Source organism: Nuphar pumila, chromosome 11, assembly GCF_984573655.1.
Source record: "Nuphar pumila chromosome 11, dmNupPumi1.hap1.1, whole genome shotgun sequence".
NCBI classification, from domain to species: domain Eukaryota; kingdom Viridiplantae; phylum Streptophyta; class Magnoliopsida; order Nymphaeales; family Nymphaeaceae; genus Nuphar; species Nuphar pumila.
In genome coordinates, this window is record NC_143259.1 from 19,767,786 (window position 1) to 19,786,212 (window position 18,427).

At 36.8% G+C, this 18,427-nt stretch overlaps 1 protein-coding gene across 2 annotated transcripts in view; it reads left to right on the forward strand.

The window, feature by feature from the left end:
* The window catches only part of LOC149822154 (uncharacterized), a 68,340-nt gene that overhangs the window by 17,205 nt on the left and 32,708 nt on the right, over nucleotides 1-18,427 (forward strand). For both annotated transcript variants that reach the window (XM_089980138.1, XM_089980139.1), the window contains exon 3: nucleotides 1,765-1,833. In XM_089980138.1, the coding sequence (XP_089836264.1) occupies nucleotides 1,765-1,833 (69 nt within the window). The remainder of the gene's footprint in view (nucleotides 1-1,764; nucleotides 1,834-18,427) is intronic.

Below are 18,427 nucleotides of genomic sequence, written 5' to 3' on the forward strand. Positions count from 1 at the left end.
CTTTTAACCACTGTTTTGTCTTGCAAAAATTTGCCTTTTCTGTTGTACAATATAATTTTATTGATCATGCAGCAGCCTGGTTAAATGTTTGAGCTGATTATTCATGAACACTGATAGAATAGAAGTTTGAATCTCATTTCTGGATCTTTATTGAATATAAGTATGCTGAAAAGTATATTAATGAGCAAAATTGCTGTAATTGTTGAAATTTCCAAGAATACTTTTTATTCTAAGTCAGGATAAGGTACATTGCTTTTCTTTCTTTTGTTCAAATGTTCTCATGGTTAACACATTATTTTATTATTGGCTTCTTACTAGATCACACTGCATATTTTGGTAGCATTGATCACACCAATGGGGCTAGGAGTAGGCTGCACCAAAATCTTTGAAATTAAGAATATTAAGATTAGTCCACGTTCCTTCAAATCCAACACTCTTTCAAAATAAACCTCCAGATTCTAGTTTGAAAATTGGATTTTGATATTCTACACTGCCTATTTCACTCTGCTCTTGCGATGGTTTACTGCCTACATTTACTTCTGTGGTCGGTTGAATCAGTCTGCACTTAAAACTTGCACTCGATATTTATCAGCATCCAGATGTGCAATCTCCCACGTGGAATGAGTAAAGAATCAAGCACTAATGGTCCTGATAGGTTACATGCCTTATGAGCCGTTTTTTTTCATCTTTGGTTACAGGCAAGATCTGACCATGTAAGATATTCATTAATAGGCTCTTTGCAATATGGGATTCAAGGACTGAATTCCTCATGTGTTAAATTCACTGCAATGGTGGAAGAAACTTGTGGTAATGAAATGGTGATCTTCCACAAGCGCACAAAAGCTCACAATGGGTGTCTATTGGAGACATTACAAGCACAACCCACAAAAGGGTATAAATGGAAGAACACAATAAAAACAATAAACATTTATTTCTCATGAGAAATGCTTAAAAAGCATTGTTTTACAATGGAGGGGATCACCCCTATTTATACAAGAAAAGGAAGAAGGAAGAAGAGCTCTTCTTTAGGTCCGTTGGACCTAGTCCAGCCGCTCTAATTATAGCTGTTGGACTAGGTCCAACGACTATATATCTAGTCAAGTCCAAATGGGATCTTGACTAGATTCCTATTTCTAGTTTGAAATGAACTAGATAAAAATAAAGATAAAGAAAGAAAAGAAAAAATAAATAAAACTAAATATTATATTATTATTATGTATATATTATATATATTACATTTTACATTTTAACAGTTGGCAGTCTTGTCTTGAAAAAAAATGACAAAAGTTGGGAGAATTATGTAAAAATTACAGGATGCATCAGTATTATTTTGCATTGCAGGTCTCTTATTGTCTCTTGTTGTAATAAAAGCCTTGCCGAACTATTGTGTTTTTCATTGTTATTCAGCACTTTGATCACAATCTAAGTTATTTTGAATTGATTGACCCTTTTTTCATATTCAACAGTTTAAATTGTGCATAAACTGAGATGTATGTCATCTTTTATCATTTAAGGGCATCATATTTAAGGCTGTTTACAGACCTATCATCCAGTTTCCTTATCTTTTCTGTCTATGAACTTTGTTTGCCAAGAGATTATGCCACGGTTTTCTTATTATTTGCTGTACCATTGAATCTCGTCTCTATGCTTGCCAGCCTTTATTATTCCTCCACATTTCCTTGCTAACTTCTTTGTTGTGTGTTTCTTTTTGTTATCTAATATTGGATATTTCTTTTCTTGTGTGTGTGTGTGTGTGTGGTTCAGGAGGATTGTTTACTCAGGCTAAAGAACCGGATAGAAGTTAATTATGATAGTTCAAGGCTTGAACATCAGGTAGTGTATATTGAGGATCCCTTTCAAGCATCTCAATATTAAAAAAATCTTTATGATTACTGTTATATGTATTTCTATAAAATGTTCTTGCTACTGGGAAAATGCCAAAATGAACTTTTTGTCAAATTTAATCTCATGTTGTCAGAGCTCTTTAAGCTGTTTGTTTAAGACAATGATTTTGTTGGTCCAAGGTTGCATTTTACTTTAATAAACTTGTCAGTATTTTCCTATGTGTCACTCTTCCAGGGGTCAGACCAAGGTTGCCAAACTAGGAAGCGGATGCGGGAAACGATACGGGAAGCGGAAGCGAGAAGCGAGGCATTTAAAATTTATATGAAGCAGGAAGCGAAGTTTCAATTTAAAAGCGAAATATGAATAAAAAATGAAGTAATATGGAATCAAACAAGAAACAAATAAAAACTAAAATAAAATTGATTATTCTTATATTTCATGATTTTTCTATAAAAGAGTTAAATTTTTGTTAAAATCTAACAATGATGGTTACCAATTTAAAGAAAGTACATGGAAAGTGAGTGAAAGCATGAGAGAAAATACATGAAAAAGCTGAAAAGAAATGTGAAAAAAGCATATAGTATGCATAGACCATGTGTATGAGAAGCATAGAAGAAGCGTGGGGGAATCAAGCTTCCCATGAAGTTTCAGAAGCGAGGAGTATCGTGCTTTCGAAGCGAGTTTCCGGGAAGCGAGCTTCCCACCTACCTAAGAAGCTTTCAGTAACTCTGCTCTTCCCTTCTTATGACCTAATAACTAGGAACATCATGCATTCTGTCCTGCCAAACTGCAGCTGCATCACCTGTGATGGACCACCAGAAACTTTCTGCAGAGATTCTTTTTCTCTTTATAAAAAGTGTGATGGACCTAGACATCTTTGATATCCACCCACACTTTTTTTTTATTCTTCGATTTCCATGTCTTTTGTAGGACACATTATATTTTAACTATTATTTTCCAGAAACAAATGCATCTTGGCTATATGTATTGTTGTCTTTTATGCAAAATGCTGATTTCTGTTTAATAAAGTGTTTATATCAGATACACTACCTTAAGAGGTGGATTTGTATGGCTAAAGCATGGCTGTCTTCATGGCATAGGAGTGAAGGATGTAATGAAACATGCATGATTTTTGATGCACAATTCCATGATTTTTTAGATATAATTGAAATTCATTTGAAATAAACTCTCCCCCAGAGTCGGAGCGAAAGACTTTAATATTTGTTTTAAATTGATTTTTAACTAGATTATGAAAGTTTTTAAAACATGAAAAAACTTCGGATTTGAGTTTTAGAAAGTAAATCCAAGTATGTCTACTAAAATCATCTATAAATGTAACATAGTACGAATAACCACCTTTTGACATAACAGGGGCGGGACCCCACACATCTGAATGCACTAATTCAAAAATTTTATGTGTCACAGAGGTTCTAGACCCGAAAGGTATCATTTGCATTTTTCCAAGTATACAATCTTCACATACAAAATTTTTTCAAAAATGGAAAAAGAGATAATTTGGATATACTTGTGTGTCCTAATCTTTTATGCCAAAGATCTATATTAATGTCTTTGACATGATTACAAAACGAGTATTTTGGTAAACATAAGAAATCCATGTAGTAAAGGTCTCCTCGTCTATGGCCTTGCCCAATCAGCTTTCCTGACTGGAGATCCTGCACCCAACATGTAATAACCGTGAATTTTATCAGATAAATAAACATGAATTTCATATTCAGAAGCTGCTACATGGATACTTTTATTGTTTGATTTTTATATCTAATTGGATCTTGGATGCCCTGCTTGGAGCTTCGATATCGGATCCTTTTATATTATTTGGATCTTCGGTAATTGGATCCAAACAAATACCTAATAATAGATCTTTATTTTTGGTTCAGATCCTTGATATTGGAATCTCGATATCATGGTTAGATTTGGTAATGGATCCAACACTTATTATGTGGATCTGCGAATTTATAATCAGATCTTAAAGGAGAAAACTTTATACAAGATCCATAATAGTTTATTTTGGAGCCATATTCATCTACTGAAGGTTTGGATCCAAATTATATCATTTAGATTCATAGTTTCAATAGTGTAATAGAGAGAAAAGTTTTAGATTCAGGATCCATAAAGGGTCCATATTTATGTATAATATCATAAAAATAAAATAAAATAATAATAAACATAACTTATATATATATACCCAAGTTAATAAATGGATCCACAGTTGGATCCATATTTCGGGCAAGCTGTGGAGCCGCACCATAGGAGAGTCGCAGATCCGTTGGATCTCAGGTCATGAACTCGGACCCAAGCCCTGCCCCGCATACGAAAAATAAAGGGGAGAGGGTCCCTACCCGATAAATCAGTCGTTAGGGTTCATTTTTGAACCCTAACTCATCGTGGGGAGTGGCTGGGGAACGAAATGTGCAGCCGCCGATGGCAGGGGGGGAGATCCCGAACCCCTCTTCCATCTCTCTCTCGCTCCTCTCTACCTCCCACACCTCTCTTCCTTCCACTCGCCTCTTCTTTCTACTCCCGCACTCACTGTCTCACTGTCCCTCTCGACCCGAGCTCGCCATCAGGAGCAACCGATGCCGGCGATCTCCCTGACTGCGACAGCCACCTCCTCGTCGTCGGAACAGGTAGGTTTTCCTGTTTTCTTCTTCTTTTGGGTATTATGTGGGTCGAGTATGGGGTGCGGGGGCAGTGAATAGGGATTTACGAGTGCAGTGAATCCCAAATCCGACAAGAAATTTTGGGGATTTAGGGTTTAAGCTACCGAAATTCCAGAATCTCCGATTTGGGGATTTTGGAGTTTCAATAGTAAAGAGATAGAGTGTCTGGCATGGATTTAAATCTGGGGAAATCGAGTTGCTATTCGGGATTTCACGGTGAACCCCAAACCGAAACCCCAAATCGTTGATTTGGGGGTTTTGTAAGTCTGTCAAAGAAAAAAAAAAGGGGGTTTTCTATTTCTGCTTTAGGATTTCTGAAAATTTTCTTTTGGGTATTGACTGTGTTCGGTCATGTAGGGGTGGTCGGCAACACCTCCATCCATGGCATCTTCGAGGAGAAACGCTGGAACAGGTAGGATCAGTAACTTTTCTTGTGGGTTATTGATTGGGTCTGGGTGTGCTTGTGTTGGTAAAAAAAAAAAATACTTGAATGCTGAAGGCTACTGCTAACCTAAACCGAGAACCCAATTTCTTGGATTTGGGGGTTTCTTGTTTTAGATTCATAGGATTGTTTCTTGAACGCAGAATGGGGGTAAGGAAAAAGGGGTCTCTTGGTGTTTTTGATTTCTTTCGTTGGTTATAGTTAAGGTATTTATGAAATGAGTTGGTTGGCGTTCTTGATTTTCTTCATTTCAGCACTTTTGGAGTTTTTCTCTCCATTTGGGTGTATTGTATTTTGCGTAAATTTTGTTGGATAGTCTGGATGTGGGGTTTAGTGATCTTGGAACAAAAAGATTCTCGGGAGCCTTGCTGCAATAAATGTACAACCTTTGATTGAGGCTGTGAAATTTTATGTCTGTTACGCTACCTGAAAGGGATGTTTCAAATATACCATATGTGGCTAATTGAAAAAGGTAGAATCATGGTCACATTACACAATTCGTTTGGATCTTGTCTGCTTTAGGAAAACATAGGCATAATTTCCTACAAATGATGCTTGTTCGTGGAGACCCTCGTCCACCTTGTCACTCCCCAGTCCATATCCTCATCAGCCATTATATTTTTCATTCAACTCTTTGGCTGTATGCATACAACCGTATCTATAGGTGGCATGTTGTAATTTATGGTTTAAATATCCGGTGTGATAAGGGGTTGATCTGATGACTTATCTTTGACCCTCCTACCAGAACAATTTCTTTTTAGGTTGTAGTTATACATGATTAACATCAAAACCCATGACGATAGGAATGGACTTTGTTTGTTTTACCTGTGCATGAACCCATTCCTCATGTTAATTTTCTTTACAATAGAGCATGTTATCCGTTCCAATTACTAATATTTGCTAATTTAGGTTCTGATGTTGCTTTTACATTGAATCTCTACTTTATCAATGCCCCAGTTTCACAGTTAAGCTCTCTTTATGACAGTGAAATTTATACACCACACTAAATAGTTAATAATAGAAAAATCCTGAAGGAGGATGCATATCTGACTTGGAGGTTCAGATATGGCAAATGCCACGAACATAAAAACAATGTAAACATATGGGTTATATGATGTTTTGTTGACAGTTTAAATACTTGAGTAATATGTTAATTGGTGGATTGTATCACAACTGATTTCCTATTAGTTTGTTGACGGTGATTAGAGTTGATTATATGATATCTTGTTGGGTTCCATCACCAAATCGGATTTTTTTTTTTTTATATATTATTATATTGATTGATATCCAAGATAACTATATGTCATTTTACTGACTATATCAAATCTGTTTCAATGTTGGTTTAATAACTGATATCAAGTCTGAATACATATGTTTTCGTTACCCATTATCATGTTAAATTTTGAATTCTTTTATTATCTATTATCAGACTTAAGTTCCAAGTTATTTTATTTCCCATAATCGGTATTGTCTTCAAGTAGTTATGTTGGCTGTGATCAGATCTGAGTACATGTGATTATGTATAATCTTATACAAGTTGTATGCATGATATTGTGGGAAATTGAATATGCTGTAGTCTAATAAGCTTCTTCCTCATAATTTCTTAAACTGCATATTGCTTGACGATAAATGCATATTGAGCTGCATAGTTATTTGGGTCCAAGTGCATATTAAACTGCATAAATTATGATATTCGAAGTGCCTACTTTTTTGAAAGTTCTGATTAAGCTGCACCCTTGCTAACGTTAAAATGTCTATGGATTTGCTTATCCTCTAAGGTTTAACTTTATGTTAAAGTGTATAACCTTTCTAACGATCACTGTCCTAGCACACTACATACTTTCTGAAATTATCAAATGATAATAAAGACACCAGAGCACTATGGGAGGGTGTTTGGGAACTCCTGCCTAATGGGCAATATGGGTTGAATACCCGATACGGGTATTTGGACTGTTAGCTTGTGTGCTATGGCAATGCAATCAATGAAAAACTTAATCTTAAGTGTTGTGTGCCCGACTGATTTAAAAGGTACCGGGGCATCGGTGCTTACCGGTTTAAAGGTACCGAAGCACTCTGGGTAATAACCATAAGACTGATGAAAGACTTAAATTTAAATTATGTGGCCTGACTGGTTTAAAGGTACCGGGGCTTGTGTGCTTGACTGGTTTAAAGGCACCATAGCACTTTGAGTGGGTTTATGCAATCAATGTGACAAAGGGTTGGGACTGTTTTGTACACCTTGGTAAAATGACTAAGGTTGGGGATTCTACTGCTATGATAGTAGAAGGAAGTCAGGGAAATGCCCTATACTTCAGGAATATAATTAAATGAAAAGTTTAACCCACTCAGATTCGGGCTTACCTTGGAGAGAGTAGGTGGTACAAAACTCTGGGGACATGTGTTTGTTTTCGAGCGTAAAGCGACTCGTTGGTCCCAGTCCTCAGAGTTGGGGGACCCGGACTACCAAATGTGTCCTAGGTGGTAGCTCCATGTTCTTCTGCAGAAGTTAGGGATGCATCCTGTTTTGGTTTTGGCCTTTGGGAGATTCTCTCGGTCACTGGCCGCTCCCTTAGGATTTTCAGTCTCAGTTAAAATGTTCGGGTTAATAAAATACCCTTGAATAATATACCCCCGAACGTTTTCTTCTGAGATGGTTGCCTTGGCCCACGTGTACCCGTGGGATAAGAAAAGATAAACATTAATTAGAACAGTTAGGTATCACTGTGATGGAGTCATTAAAGAGACATTTGCATATTTTTCAGTATGCTTTATATTGTGAAATTGTAATGATCTGAAATCCTGAAATGGGTAAATACGAGGTGATTGAACTATTACATGAAAGTTATGCATGTTATTGTTATTGCTGTTGCATCGCTTACCTCACTTGCTTATTAATGTTGCATACTATGCCTTACCTGCTCAGTTATTGTTATTGCATAATTGTTTACCTGCTCCTGTCTATGACTGTTGATTTCTGTTGTTGCTTACTTGCTTATGTATATTTTGAAAATCACCTATGACACCCACATCTCATACTGGACTCATGATATACCTGCATTAAGAGTTACTGTTTTCCTACTTAGACGTGGTAGTCTAATTCCAATTAATTTACTATTTTTCAGGTAAAGAATAGGGTTTATGAGTGGTTGCGGGATGAGGTATCGGATCGAGATTTTTGGATTTATTGTTACAGGGATCGCTTGGGTTTTCTTTTATGATTTTAACTCTGATGATTTTCATTGATATTGAAATGAAATAAATGTGTTGGGTTTTCTCTCCGCCGTAATGTCTCGAAATGTTTAGCCCTATTTTATTTCTTGTTTCCGCTGTTATAAAAAAAAAAAATCTTCAAATTTTGGGTTAAAAATTTCGGGGCGTTACAAATGGTATCAGAGCTTGAGAACAATAAATCAAGGATCACGGTCGTGCCACACCCTGCAAGTGCTCTGTGAGTATGAGTTATTTGGTTTTGTTATTTATCATAATACTTGTTCTTTTATTGTGATTCTTACATTATCATATAAGTGAATTCACGCCTACAATTGATTGATTTTCACTTATTAGGGAATGATACATAACGCCTGCAAATGATTAGCTTTTAGGTTGTTGACTTATCACGCCAACAAATCATTAGTGTCAACCTACTAGGTGGATGTACCACGCCTATATAGTTTCATTGTAGATGACCGTATTATGATTGTTTGAATGAATCTATCATACTCGTATAGCATGATTGATGTGTGTCTGGATATTTGACTAAATTTCTTAGTAGATATGTGTGTATGTTTCACGTCGAAATAATCGAATATGATATGATATAATAATTATCAATTCGCATGCTATGATGATCTGAATGTCTCAGATACGTATATGATTGAAATTCTATCTGTATAACTCGAACTACGTAGAAGTTACGTATCTTGAGGTTTAATTGATTCTTGATATACAGATGATCACATTGTATAGAACTCATGCTTTGAGGTTAGATTTGGAAATGCAATGCTCCGAGTGGTAATGATATGGTGTATAGGATAATATGCTTTTATATGATATAATTGTTTTGGGATGAAGGCGTAGTTGTTGTTGTTGTTGTTTGTTGTAATTGAATTGCCACGTGATCTGAAATTTTGAAAGCATGCGATATATGCTTAAGTTTAATGGTGAACTATGATTCATGAAACCTTAATTAGTGACAGGTGTGATTTCATGATTGTTAATGTCGAATGAAGTAATGATGCATATTGATGATATATATGCTTGAGTTCATAATGGTGGCTATCGATCTTGATAACGGTCATTTCTGGTATCACTATCTTGGAACCAGTTGAGGATCTTTTCCATAAAGGATTATCTGTGAGGGTGTGTATGACCAAGATCAGGTAATCCGGTTAGAGCGGTAGATCTCCGTGAGGTAATACATTGTCCAAGAACGGGTAGCCGCAAAGACGGTAAATTCCTGTAAGGAAGTGTATTGTCCAAGACCGGGTATACCATCTAGGGCGGTAATTTCGTGTGAGGGGGTACATTTTTTCAGACCAGGTGATCCGATGTGAATTTTATTAATTCTTAATTAATAAAGAGTTTTGGTAAATTAGGAGAATATGCCGAGATTGATTGATATAGCCAGTTAGAGATCAATAGATTTGACTTTAGTTACAGAAGAATTGAGTCATTATTAAATTTAGACCTTGATATAATGTTATTTCATGGATATATGAGTCATTTTGGTGAGAGAATTATGTCTTGAGCGAAATCTCGACTGGAGATAACTAACCGCGCAACGCTTTGAGAAATAGGAATAAGTGGAGGTTATTCAGGATAAAAAGTCTGTTGGAAATAGCAAAGACAAAAACAACGATGTGGTTATGATAAAATAAAGAAAATTCCATCCAATAATCTAGAACAAGCTAAAGGAATAGCCGGTCGTGGCTATCATTCGTGACTAAAACAAGTAGGAAGTAGTGAACATACCCTCTAACTGCCTCAGGTTAAGACTTTTCCGTGATTTAGTACATTTTGCCATCAAAGAAATCATGTCCGAATTCTGTCGAGACCAAATTTTTGCTCCAAACTTCTCTTAGAAACTTATTGTGTGTTGTCCTGATTCTTATATGTCGGGAACCCGCACATATATGTATATCCTTGTCGATACCACTCCCCTCAGATTACGATCTCTATGGGAATCCTACAACGAAATTTCGAGGACGAAATTCTTTTTAGGGGGAAAGGATGTAATAACCGTGAATTTTATCAGATAAATAAACATGAATTTCATATTCAGAAGCTGCTACATGGATACTTTTATTGTTTGATTTTTATATCTAATTGGATCTTGGATGCCCTGCTTGGAGCTTCGATGTCGGATCCTTTTATATTATTTGGATCTTCGGTAATTGGATCCAGACAAATACCTAATAATAGATCTTTATTTTTGGTTCAGATCCTTGATATTGGAATCTCGATATCATGGTTAGATTTGGTAATGGATCCAACACTTATTATGTGGATCTGCGAATTTATAATCAGATCTTAAAGGAGAAAACTTTATACAAGATCCATAATAGTTTATTTTGGAGCCATATTCATCTACTGAAGGTTTGGATCCAAATTATATCATTTAGATTCATAGTTTCAATAGTGTAATAGAGAGAAAAGTTTTAGATTCAGGATCCATAAAGGGTCCATATTTATGTATAATATCATAAAAATAAAATAAAATAATAATAAACATAACTTATATATATATACCCAAGTTAATAAATGGATCCACAGTTGGATCCATATTTCGGGCAAGCTGTGGAGTCGCACCATAGGAGAGTCGCAGATCCGTTGGATCTCAGGTCATGGACTCGGACCCAAGCCCTGCCCCGCATACGAAAAATAAAGGGGAGAGGGTCCCTACCCGATAAATCAGTCGTTAGGGTTCATTTTTGAACCCTAACTCATCGTGGGGAGTGGTTGGGGAACGAAATGTGCAGCCGCCGATGGCAGGGGGGAGATCCCGAACCCCTCTTCCATCTCTCTCTCGCTCCTCTCTACCTCCCACACCTCTCTTCCTTCCACTCGCCTCTTCTTTCTACTCCCGCACTCACTGTCTCACTGTCCCTCTCGACCCGAGCTCGCCATCAGGAGCAACCGATGCCGGCGATCTCCCTGACTGCGACAGCCACCTCCTCGTCGTCGGAACAGGTAGGTTTTCCTGTTTTCTTCTTCTTTTGGGTATTATGTGGGTCGAGTATGGGGTGCGGGGGCAGTGAATAGGGATTTACGAGTGCAGTGAATCCCAAATCCGACAAGAAATTTTGGGGATTTAGGGTTTAAGCTACCGAAATTCCAGAATCTCCGATTTGGGGATTTTGGAGTTTCAATAGTAAAGAGATAGAGTGTCTGGCATGGATTTAAATCTGGGGAAATCGAGTTGCTATTCGGGATTTCACGGTGAACCCCAAACCGAAACCCCAAATCGTTGATTTGGGGGTTTTGTAAGTCTGTCAAAGAAAAAAAAAAGGGGGTTTTCTATTCCTGCTTTAGGATTTCTGAAAATTTTCTTTTGGGTATTGACTGTGTTCGGTCATGTAGGGGTGGTCGGCAACACCTCCATCCATGGCATCTTCGAGGAGAAACGCTGGAACAGGTAGGATCAGTAACTTTTCTTGTGGGTTATTGATTGGGTCTGGGTGTGCTTGTGTTGGTAAAAAAAAAAAATACTTGAATGCTGAAGGCTACTGCTAACCTAAACCGAGAACCCAATTTCTTGGATTTGGGGGTTTCTTGTTTTAGATTCATAGGATTGTTTCTTGAACGCAGAATGGGGGTAAGGAAAAAGGGGTCTCTTGGTGTTTTTGATTTCTTTCGTTGGTTATAGTTAAGGTATTTATGAAATGAGTTGGTTGGCGTTCTTGATTTTCTTCATTTCAGCACTTTTGGAGTTTTTCTCTCCATTTGGGTGTATTGTATTTTGCGTAAATTTTGTTGGATAGTCTGGATGTGGGGTTTAGTGATCTTGGAACAAAAAGATTCTCGGGAGCCTTGCTGCAATAAATGTACAACCTTTGATTGAGGCTGTGAAATTTTATGTCTGTTACGCTACCTGAAAGGGATGTTTCAAATATACCATATGTGGCTAATTGAAAAAGGTAGAATCATGGTCACATTACACAATTCGTTTGGATCTTGTCTGCTTTAGGAAAACATAGGCATAATTTCCTACAAATGATGCTTGTTCGTGGAGACCCTCGTCCACCTTGTCACTCCCCAGTCCATATCCTCATCAGCCATTATATTTTTCATTCAACTCTTTGGCTGTATGCATACAACCGTATCTATAGGTGGCATGTTGTAATTTATGGTTTAAATATCCGGTGTGATAAGGGGTTGATCTGATGACTTATCTTTGACCCTCCTACCAGAACAATTTCTTTTTAGGTTGTAGTTATACATGATTAACATCAAAACCCATGACGATAGGAATGGACTTTGTTTGTTTTACCTGTGCATGAACCCATTCCTCATGTTAATTTTCTTTACAATAGAGCATGTTATCCGTTCCAATTACTAATATTTGCTAATTTAGGTTCTGATGTTGCTTTTACATTGAATCTCTACTTTATCAATGCCCCAGTTTCACAGTTAAGCTCTCTTTATGACAGTGAAATTTATACACCACACTAAATAGTTAATAATAGAAAAATCCTGAAGGAGGATGCATATCTGACTTGGAGGTTCAGATATGGCAAATGCCACGAACATAAAAACAATGTAAACATATGGGTTATATGATGTTTTGTTGACAGTTTAAATACTTGAGTAATATGTTAATTGGTGGATTGTATCACAACTGATTTCCTATTAGTTTGTTGATGGTGATTAGAGTTGATTATATGATATCTTGTTGGGTTCCATCACCAAATCGGATTTTTTTTTTTTATATATTATTATATTGATTGATATCCAAGATAACTATATGTCATTTTACTGACTATATCAAATCTGTTTCAATGTTGGTTTAATAACTGATATCAAGTCTGAATACATATGTTTTCGTTACCCATTATCATGTTAAATTTTGAATTCTTTTATTATCTATTATCAGACTTGAGTTCCAAGTTATTTTATTTCCCATAATCGGTATTGTCTTCAAGTAGTTATGTTGGCTGTGATCAGATCTGAGTACATGTGATTATGTATAATCTTATATGTATGCATGATATTGTGGGAAATTGAATATGCTGTAGTCTAATAAGCTTCTTCCTCATAATTTCTTAAACTGCATATTGCTTGACGATAAATGCATATTGAGCTGCATAGTTATTTGGGTCCAAGTGCATATTAAACTGCATAAATTATGATATTCGAAGTGCCTACTTTTTTGAAAGTTCTGATTAAGCTGCACCCTTGCTAACGTTAAAATGTCTATGGATTTGCTTATCCTCTAAGGTTTAACTTTATGTTAAAGTGTATAACCTTTCTAACGATCACTGTCCTAGCACACTACATACTTTCTGAAATTATCAAATGATAATAAAGACACCAGAGCACTATGGGAGGGTGTTTGGGAACTCCTGCCTAATGGGCAATATGGGTTGAATACCCGATACGGGTATTTGGACTGTTAGCTTGTGTGCTATGGCAATGCAATCAATGAAAAACTTAATCTTAAGTGTTGTGTGCCCGACTGATTTAAAAGGTACCGGGGCATCGGTGCTTACCGGTTTAAAGTTACCGAAGCACTCTGGGTAATAACCATAAGACTGATGAAAGACTTAAATTTAAATTATGTGGCCTGACTGGTTTAAAGGTACCGGGGCTTGTGTGCTTGACTGGTTTAAAGGCACCATAGCACTTTGAGTGGGTTTATGCAATCAATGTGACAAAGGGTTGGGACTGTTTTGTACACCTTGGTAAAATGACTAAGGTTGGGGATTCTACTGCTATGATAGTAGAAGGAAGTCAGGGAAATGCCCTATACTTCGGGAATATAATTAAATGAAAAGTTTAACCCACTCAGATTCGGGCTTACCTTGGAGAGGGTAGGTGGTACAAAACTCTGGGGACATGTGTTTGTTTTCGAGCGTAAAGCGACTCGTTGGTCCCAGTCCTCAGAGTTGGGGGACCCGGACTACCAAATGTGTCCTAGGTGGTAGCTCCATGTTCTTCTGCAGAAGTTAGGGATGCATCCTGTTTTGGTTTTGGCCTTTGGGAGATTCTCTCGGTCACTGGCCGCTCCCTTAGGATTTTCAGTCTCAGTTAAAATGTTCGGGTTAATAAAATACCCTTGAATAATATACCCCCGAACGTTTTCTTCTGAGATGGTTGCCTTGGCCCACGTGTACCCGTGGGATAAGAAAAGATAAACATTAATTAGAACAGTTAGGTATCACTGTGATGGAGTCATTAAAGAGACATTTGCATATTTTTCAGTATGCTTTATATTGTGAAATTGTAATGATCTGAAATCCTGAAATGGGTAAATACGAGGTGATTGAACTATTACATGAAAGTTATGCATGTTATTGTTATTGCTGTTGCATCGCTTACCTCACTTGCTTATTAATGTTGCATACTATGCCTTACCTGCTCAGTTATTGTTATTGCATAATTGTTTACCTGCTCCTGTCTATGACTGTTGATTTCTGTTGTTGCTTACTTGCTTATGTATATTTTGAAAATCACCTATGACACCCACATCTCATACTGGACTCATGATATACCTGCATTAAGAGTTACTGTTTTCCTACTTAGACGTGGTAGTCTAATTCCAATTAATTTACTATTTTTCAGGTAAAGAATAGGGTTTATGAGTGGTTGCGGGATGAGGTATCGGATCGAGATTTTTGGATTTATTGTTCCAGGGATCGCTTGGGTTTTCTTTTATGATTTTAACTCTGATGATTTTCATTGATATTGAAATGAAATAAATGTGTTGGGTTTTCTCTCCGCCGTAATGTCTCGAAATGTTTAGCCCTATTTTATTTATTGTTTCCGCTGTTATAAAAAAAAAAAAAATCTTCAAATTTTGGGTTAAAAATTTCGGGGCGTTACACAACATGTCTTAGATGAGAAGAATACTTTACAACTATAGTCAGCAATTTGAGAGACCGAAAAAAGATTTAAATCCAGTTTGGGAATAACTCTCACTTTTGGAACAAAGAATTTTTTTGAAATATCATCAAGGTTTCCTAAGCTTTTAACTTTTAAAGAGGTACCATCGACAATTGACATGCATGAGAAATATGATTTAGTGCAATCGGATAATAGAGATTCATTATGAGTCATGTGGAAAGAAGCACTTGAGTCTAGAATCCAAGAGGTCTTACCTGGAGGAGACGAGGAAGAGATGACAGCTCCGGATGTAGAAGGTGCAACCTTAAGAAGTTGTGAGACGGCTTCTGCTATTTGAGCAAGATTTAATTCATTGAAGCTGCCCCCTTTTCTTGATTCTTGAGGTTCTTTACTTAAGGCGGCCACCTTTTTAAATTTGGGACATTCCGGTCTTATATGTTCGGGTTCCTTACAATGATGACAAATAATTTTTCCTTTGTATCCTCCCTTGTATCCTCCTCCATTATGTCCTTCCCCATTGAACTTCTTATCAAAGTGAGGTGGTTTATATGTTTTCACAAAATTTCCGGGCCTTGCCATGGCAAGGACCTCATCATTAGACTTGTGCATTCCAAGTCTTGTCTCTTCTTGACAAATTTGAGCAAGGGCCTCACTTATAGAAGGAGAAGTGGTCTTATGAAGTAAGGAAGATCTTACTTGCTCCAATTCCGGTCGAAGGCCATAAAGAAATGAGAAAAGATTTTCTCTTTTGATTTGGGTCCTTCTCAGCCGAACCTTCCCATTTTGGTTCAAACATGGCTAATTCATCCCAAATAGAAGATAAAATACCGTAAAAATCTCTTACACTTTTATCTCCTTGTTTTGAATTACGTACCTTGTCTTGGAGATAATAAAGTCTTGCCATATCCTTTTGGATAAAGGTACTTCTTAGAAAGCTCCATGCGTCACATGCCTTCTTGAATTTGATGATATTGGTGGCGATCTTGAACTCCATGGTATTCATAAACCATGAGAGTATTTGTGCATTGCTTTTCTCCCAATCTTCCAATTTATTTTGGAATTCTTCCAAGGCTTTTTCTTCTTCGGACAAGGCTTTGACTTGATCTCCTTCTCTTTTAGTCAATTTGAGTTGTGGTTCACTAGTAGATCCACTAACAAAACCCCACAATTTTTTTCCCTTGATATGATTATCCATAGCCGTCGCCCACATCAAGTAGTGGTTTTCATTGAGTTTGTAGGTGATGATGGTGGCAGACTCTCTTTCTCCCATAATGAATACTTAGAGTTTAAGATAGAGGAGATAGGGAATGATCAATGATCGAAGAACACTTCCTTCACGAGATTCTCCTTCTTTCAAGAGCCTAACTTTGATACCATGTAATGAAACAAGGTACAATGGAACAATAGTGAAACAAACACAATGCCAACAAATGGCTTTAATAAACTCACTTGGTCACTAATGGACCAAATACAATCTCAAGAGAGATAAAAATACCAAAACAGCACAAGAGGCATACTGTTAGAAAATGACATATATATGTATATACTTGAATATATATATATTTATATATATATATATATACATACTTTTCGTAATACAAGAGTATGTATATGTATATATATGTATATAACTATATATTTAAAGTATATACTTATATTCTTGTAATACTTTTTTATTTATTTATTTTTGTAATTTTATTTCTTTCTTATTTTTTGTCTTTTTGTCAAACAATCATAATTGACTAGAGCTGTTGGACTGTCAAAACAACCAACAGCCTTTTTGTCAGGTTCTGTCAAACAGTCAAAATGTTGACTGTTTGAATAGAGCTGTTGGGCTACTCCCAACGGCTCTAATTAGAGCTGTTGGGAGTAGCCCAACAGCTATTTTAATAACTCCTCTCATGTAACCTCTCTATAAATAAGGGCATGCTGCCCATTGTAATTCATATACAAAGGTAGAGGGTTTTACCTCTTACATATTCAGATTCAAGTGCATTTATGCACTATTCTTATGTTTGTGCTGTGGAGCATTTTGTATGCTATTTTGGTTTACCATATTGGGTGAATGTATGTTTTGTCAAGTTGTTTGTAGACTTGATTGTGTGAAAGACTCTTTACATGGTATCAGAGCTTGGTGTATGATCAACCGTGCATTGGTGAGCTGCCTCGTAAAGCGTGCCTTCTTTCTTTCGTGATTGGTGGTTCCTTTTTTTCTTTGGATTCATCATGGGTGAATTTTTTCCGCACAATACAAGCAACTCCAACTTCATTTCGCCATTCAAACTTGAAGGAAACAACTATAACATTTGGGCGGGACACTTGGAGACATTCATCAAGGGTCAAGGTTTGTGGGGATTTGTAAGAGGTACTATTCTTGAACCCACTCCCAAAATTACATTAGGTGAAAATGACGTTGAGACTAGTCTTGAAGAAAAAAACAAAGCCATGGAAGAATACTACAAAAAATTAGATGAATGGGAAATGAAAAATGCCAAAATTCTTTCATGGATGCTTAGTGGAATTGAGACAAAAATTGCCTCAAACCTTTTGTGTTACAAAAAGGCAAATGAAGCATGGGAATATCTTAGAGGTATGTTTACCGAAAAAGATATGGCTCACAAGTATTATCTCCAAGAAAAAGTTAGAAACATTAAACAAGAAGATAAGAATATAAGAGATTATTTTATGGAGGTATCTTCCATTTGGACCCAACTTGCCCAATTTGAACCCAAATGGGAAGGAAAGTGTATAGAAATGCGGAGAGTTCAAGTTGAAGAAGAGAGACTTTTCGCTTTTCTCTATGGTTTGAGACCCGAGTTTGAACAAACAAGGGCCTCCTTGCTATCATCTTCATCACCTCCTCCTATTCATGAGATTCTCACTAAACTTAGTGGAGAAGAGACTAGGCTAAACATGAGTAAAAATGTTAGTGTGCTTGCTACTTCTAGCAATGGTCAAGAAGAGTATTGCGCACTTGCCGCATCAAAACCAAGACACTATATCAAGCCATATAAACCTCCTCATTTTAATAAGAATCGAGGAGAATAAAAAATCATTTGCTATAATTGTAATGAGCCCGGTCATATTAGGCCTCAATGTCCTAGATACAAATATAGGCCTCAAGAAAAGCGTGTTGCGGCTGCACCATCAAAACAAGATGAAGATACTTTGAATCTCAAAGACCTCACCAAATCATTATCTCAACTGACGGAGGCATTACAACCACTGCTTAAAGGATCTACCTCAGGAGCGGCCATTGCAACCTCTTCTACTCCTGGTATGTGCTCTTGGCTTCTTGATTCAGGAGCTTCTTTTCATATGACCCCACATAGATCTATACTATCCGAATGTCAACCTAATTCAAATGCATCATTTGTTTCCACTGCCGATGGTACCCTCC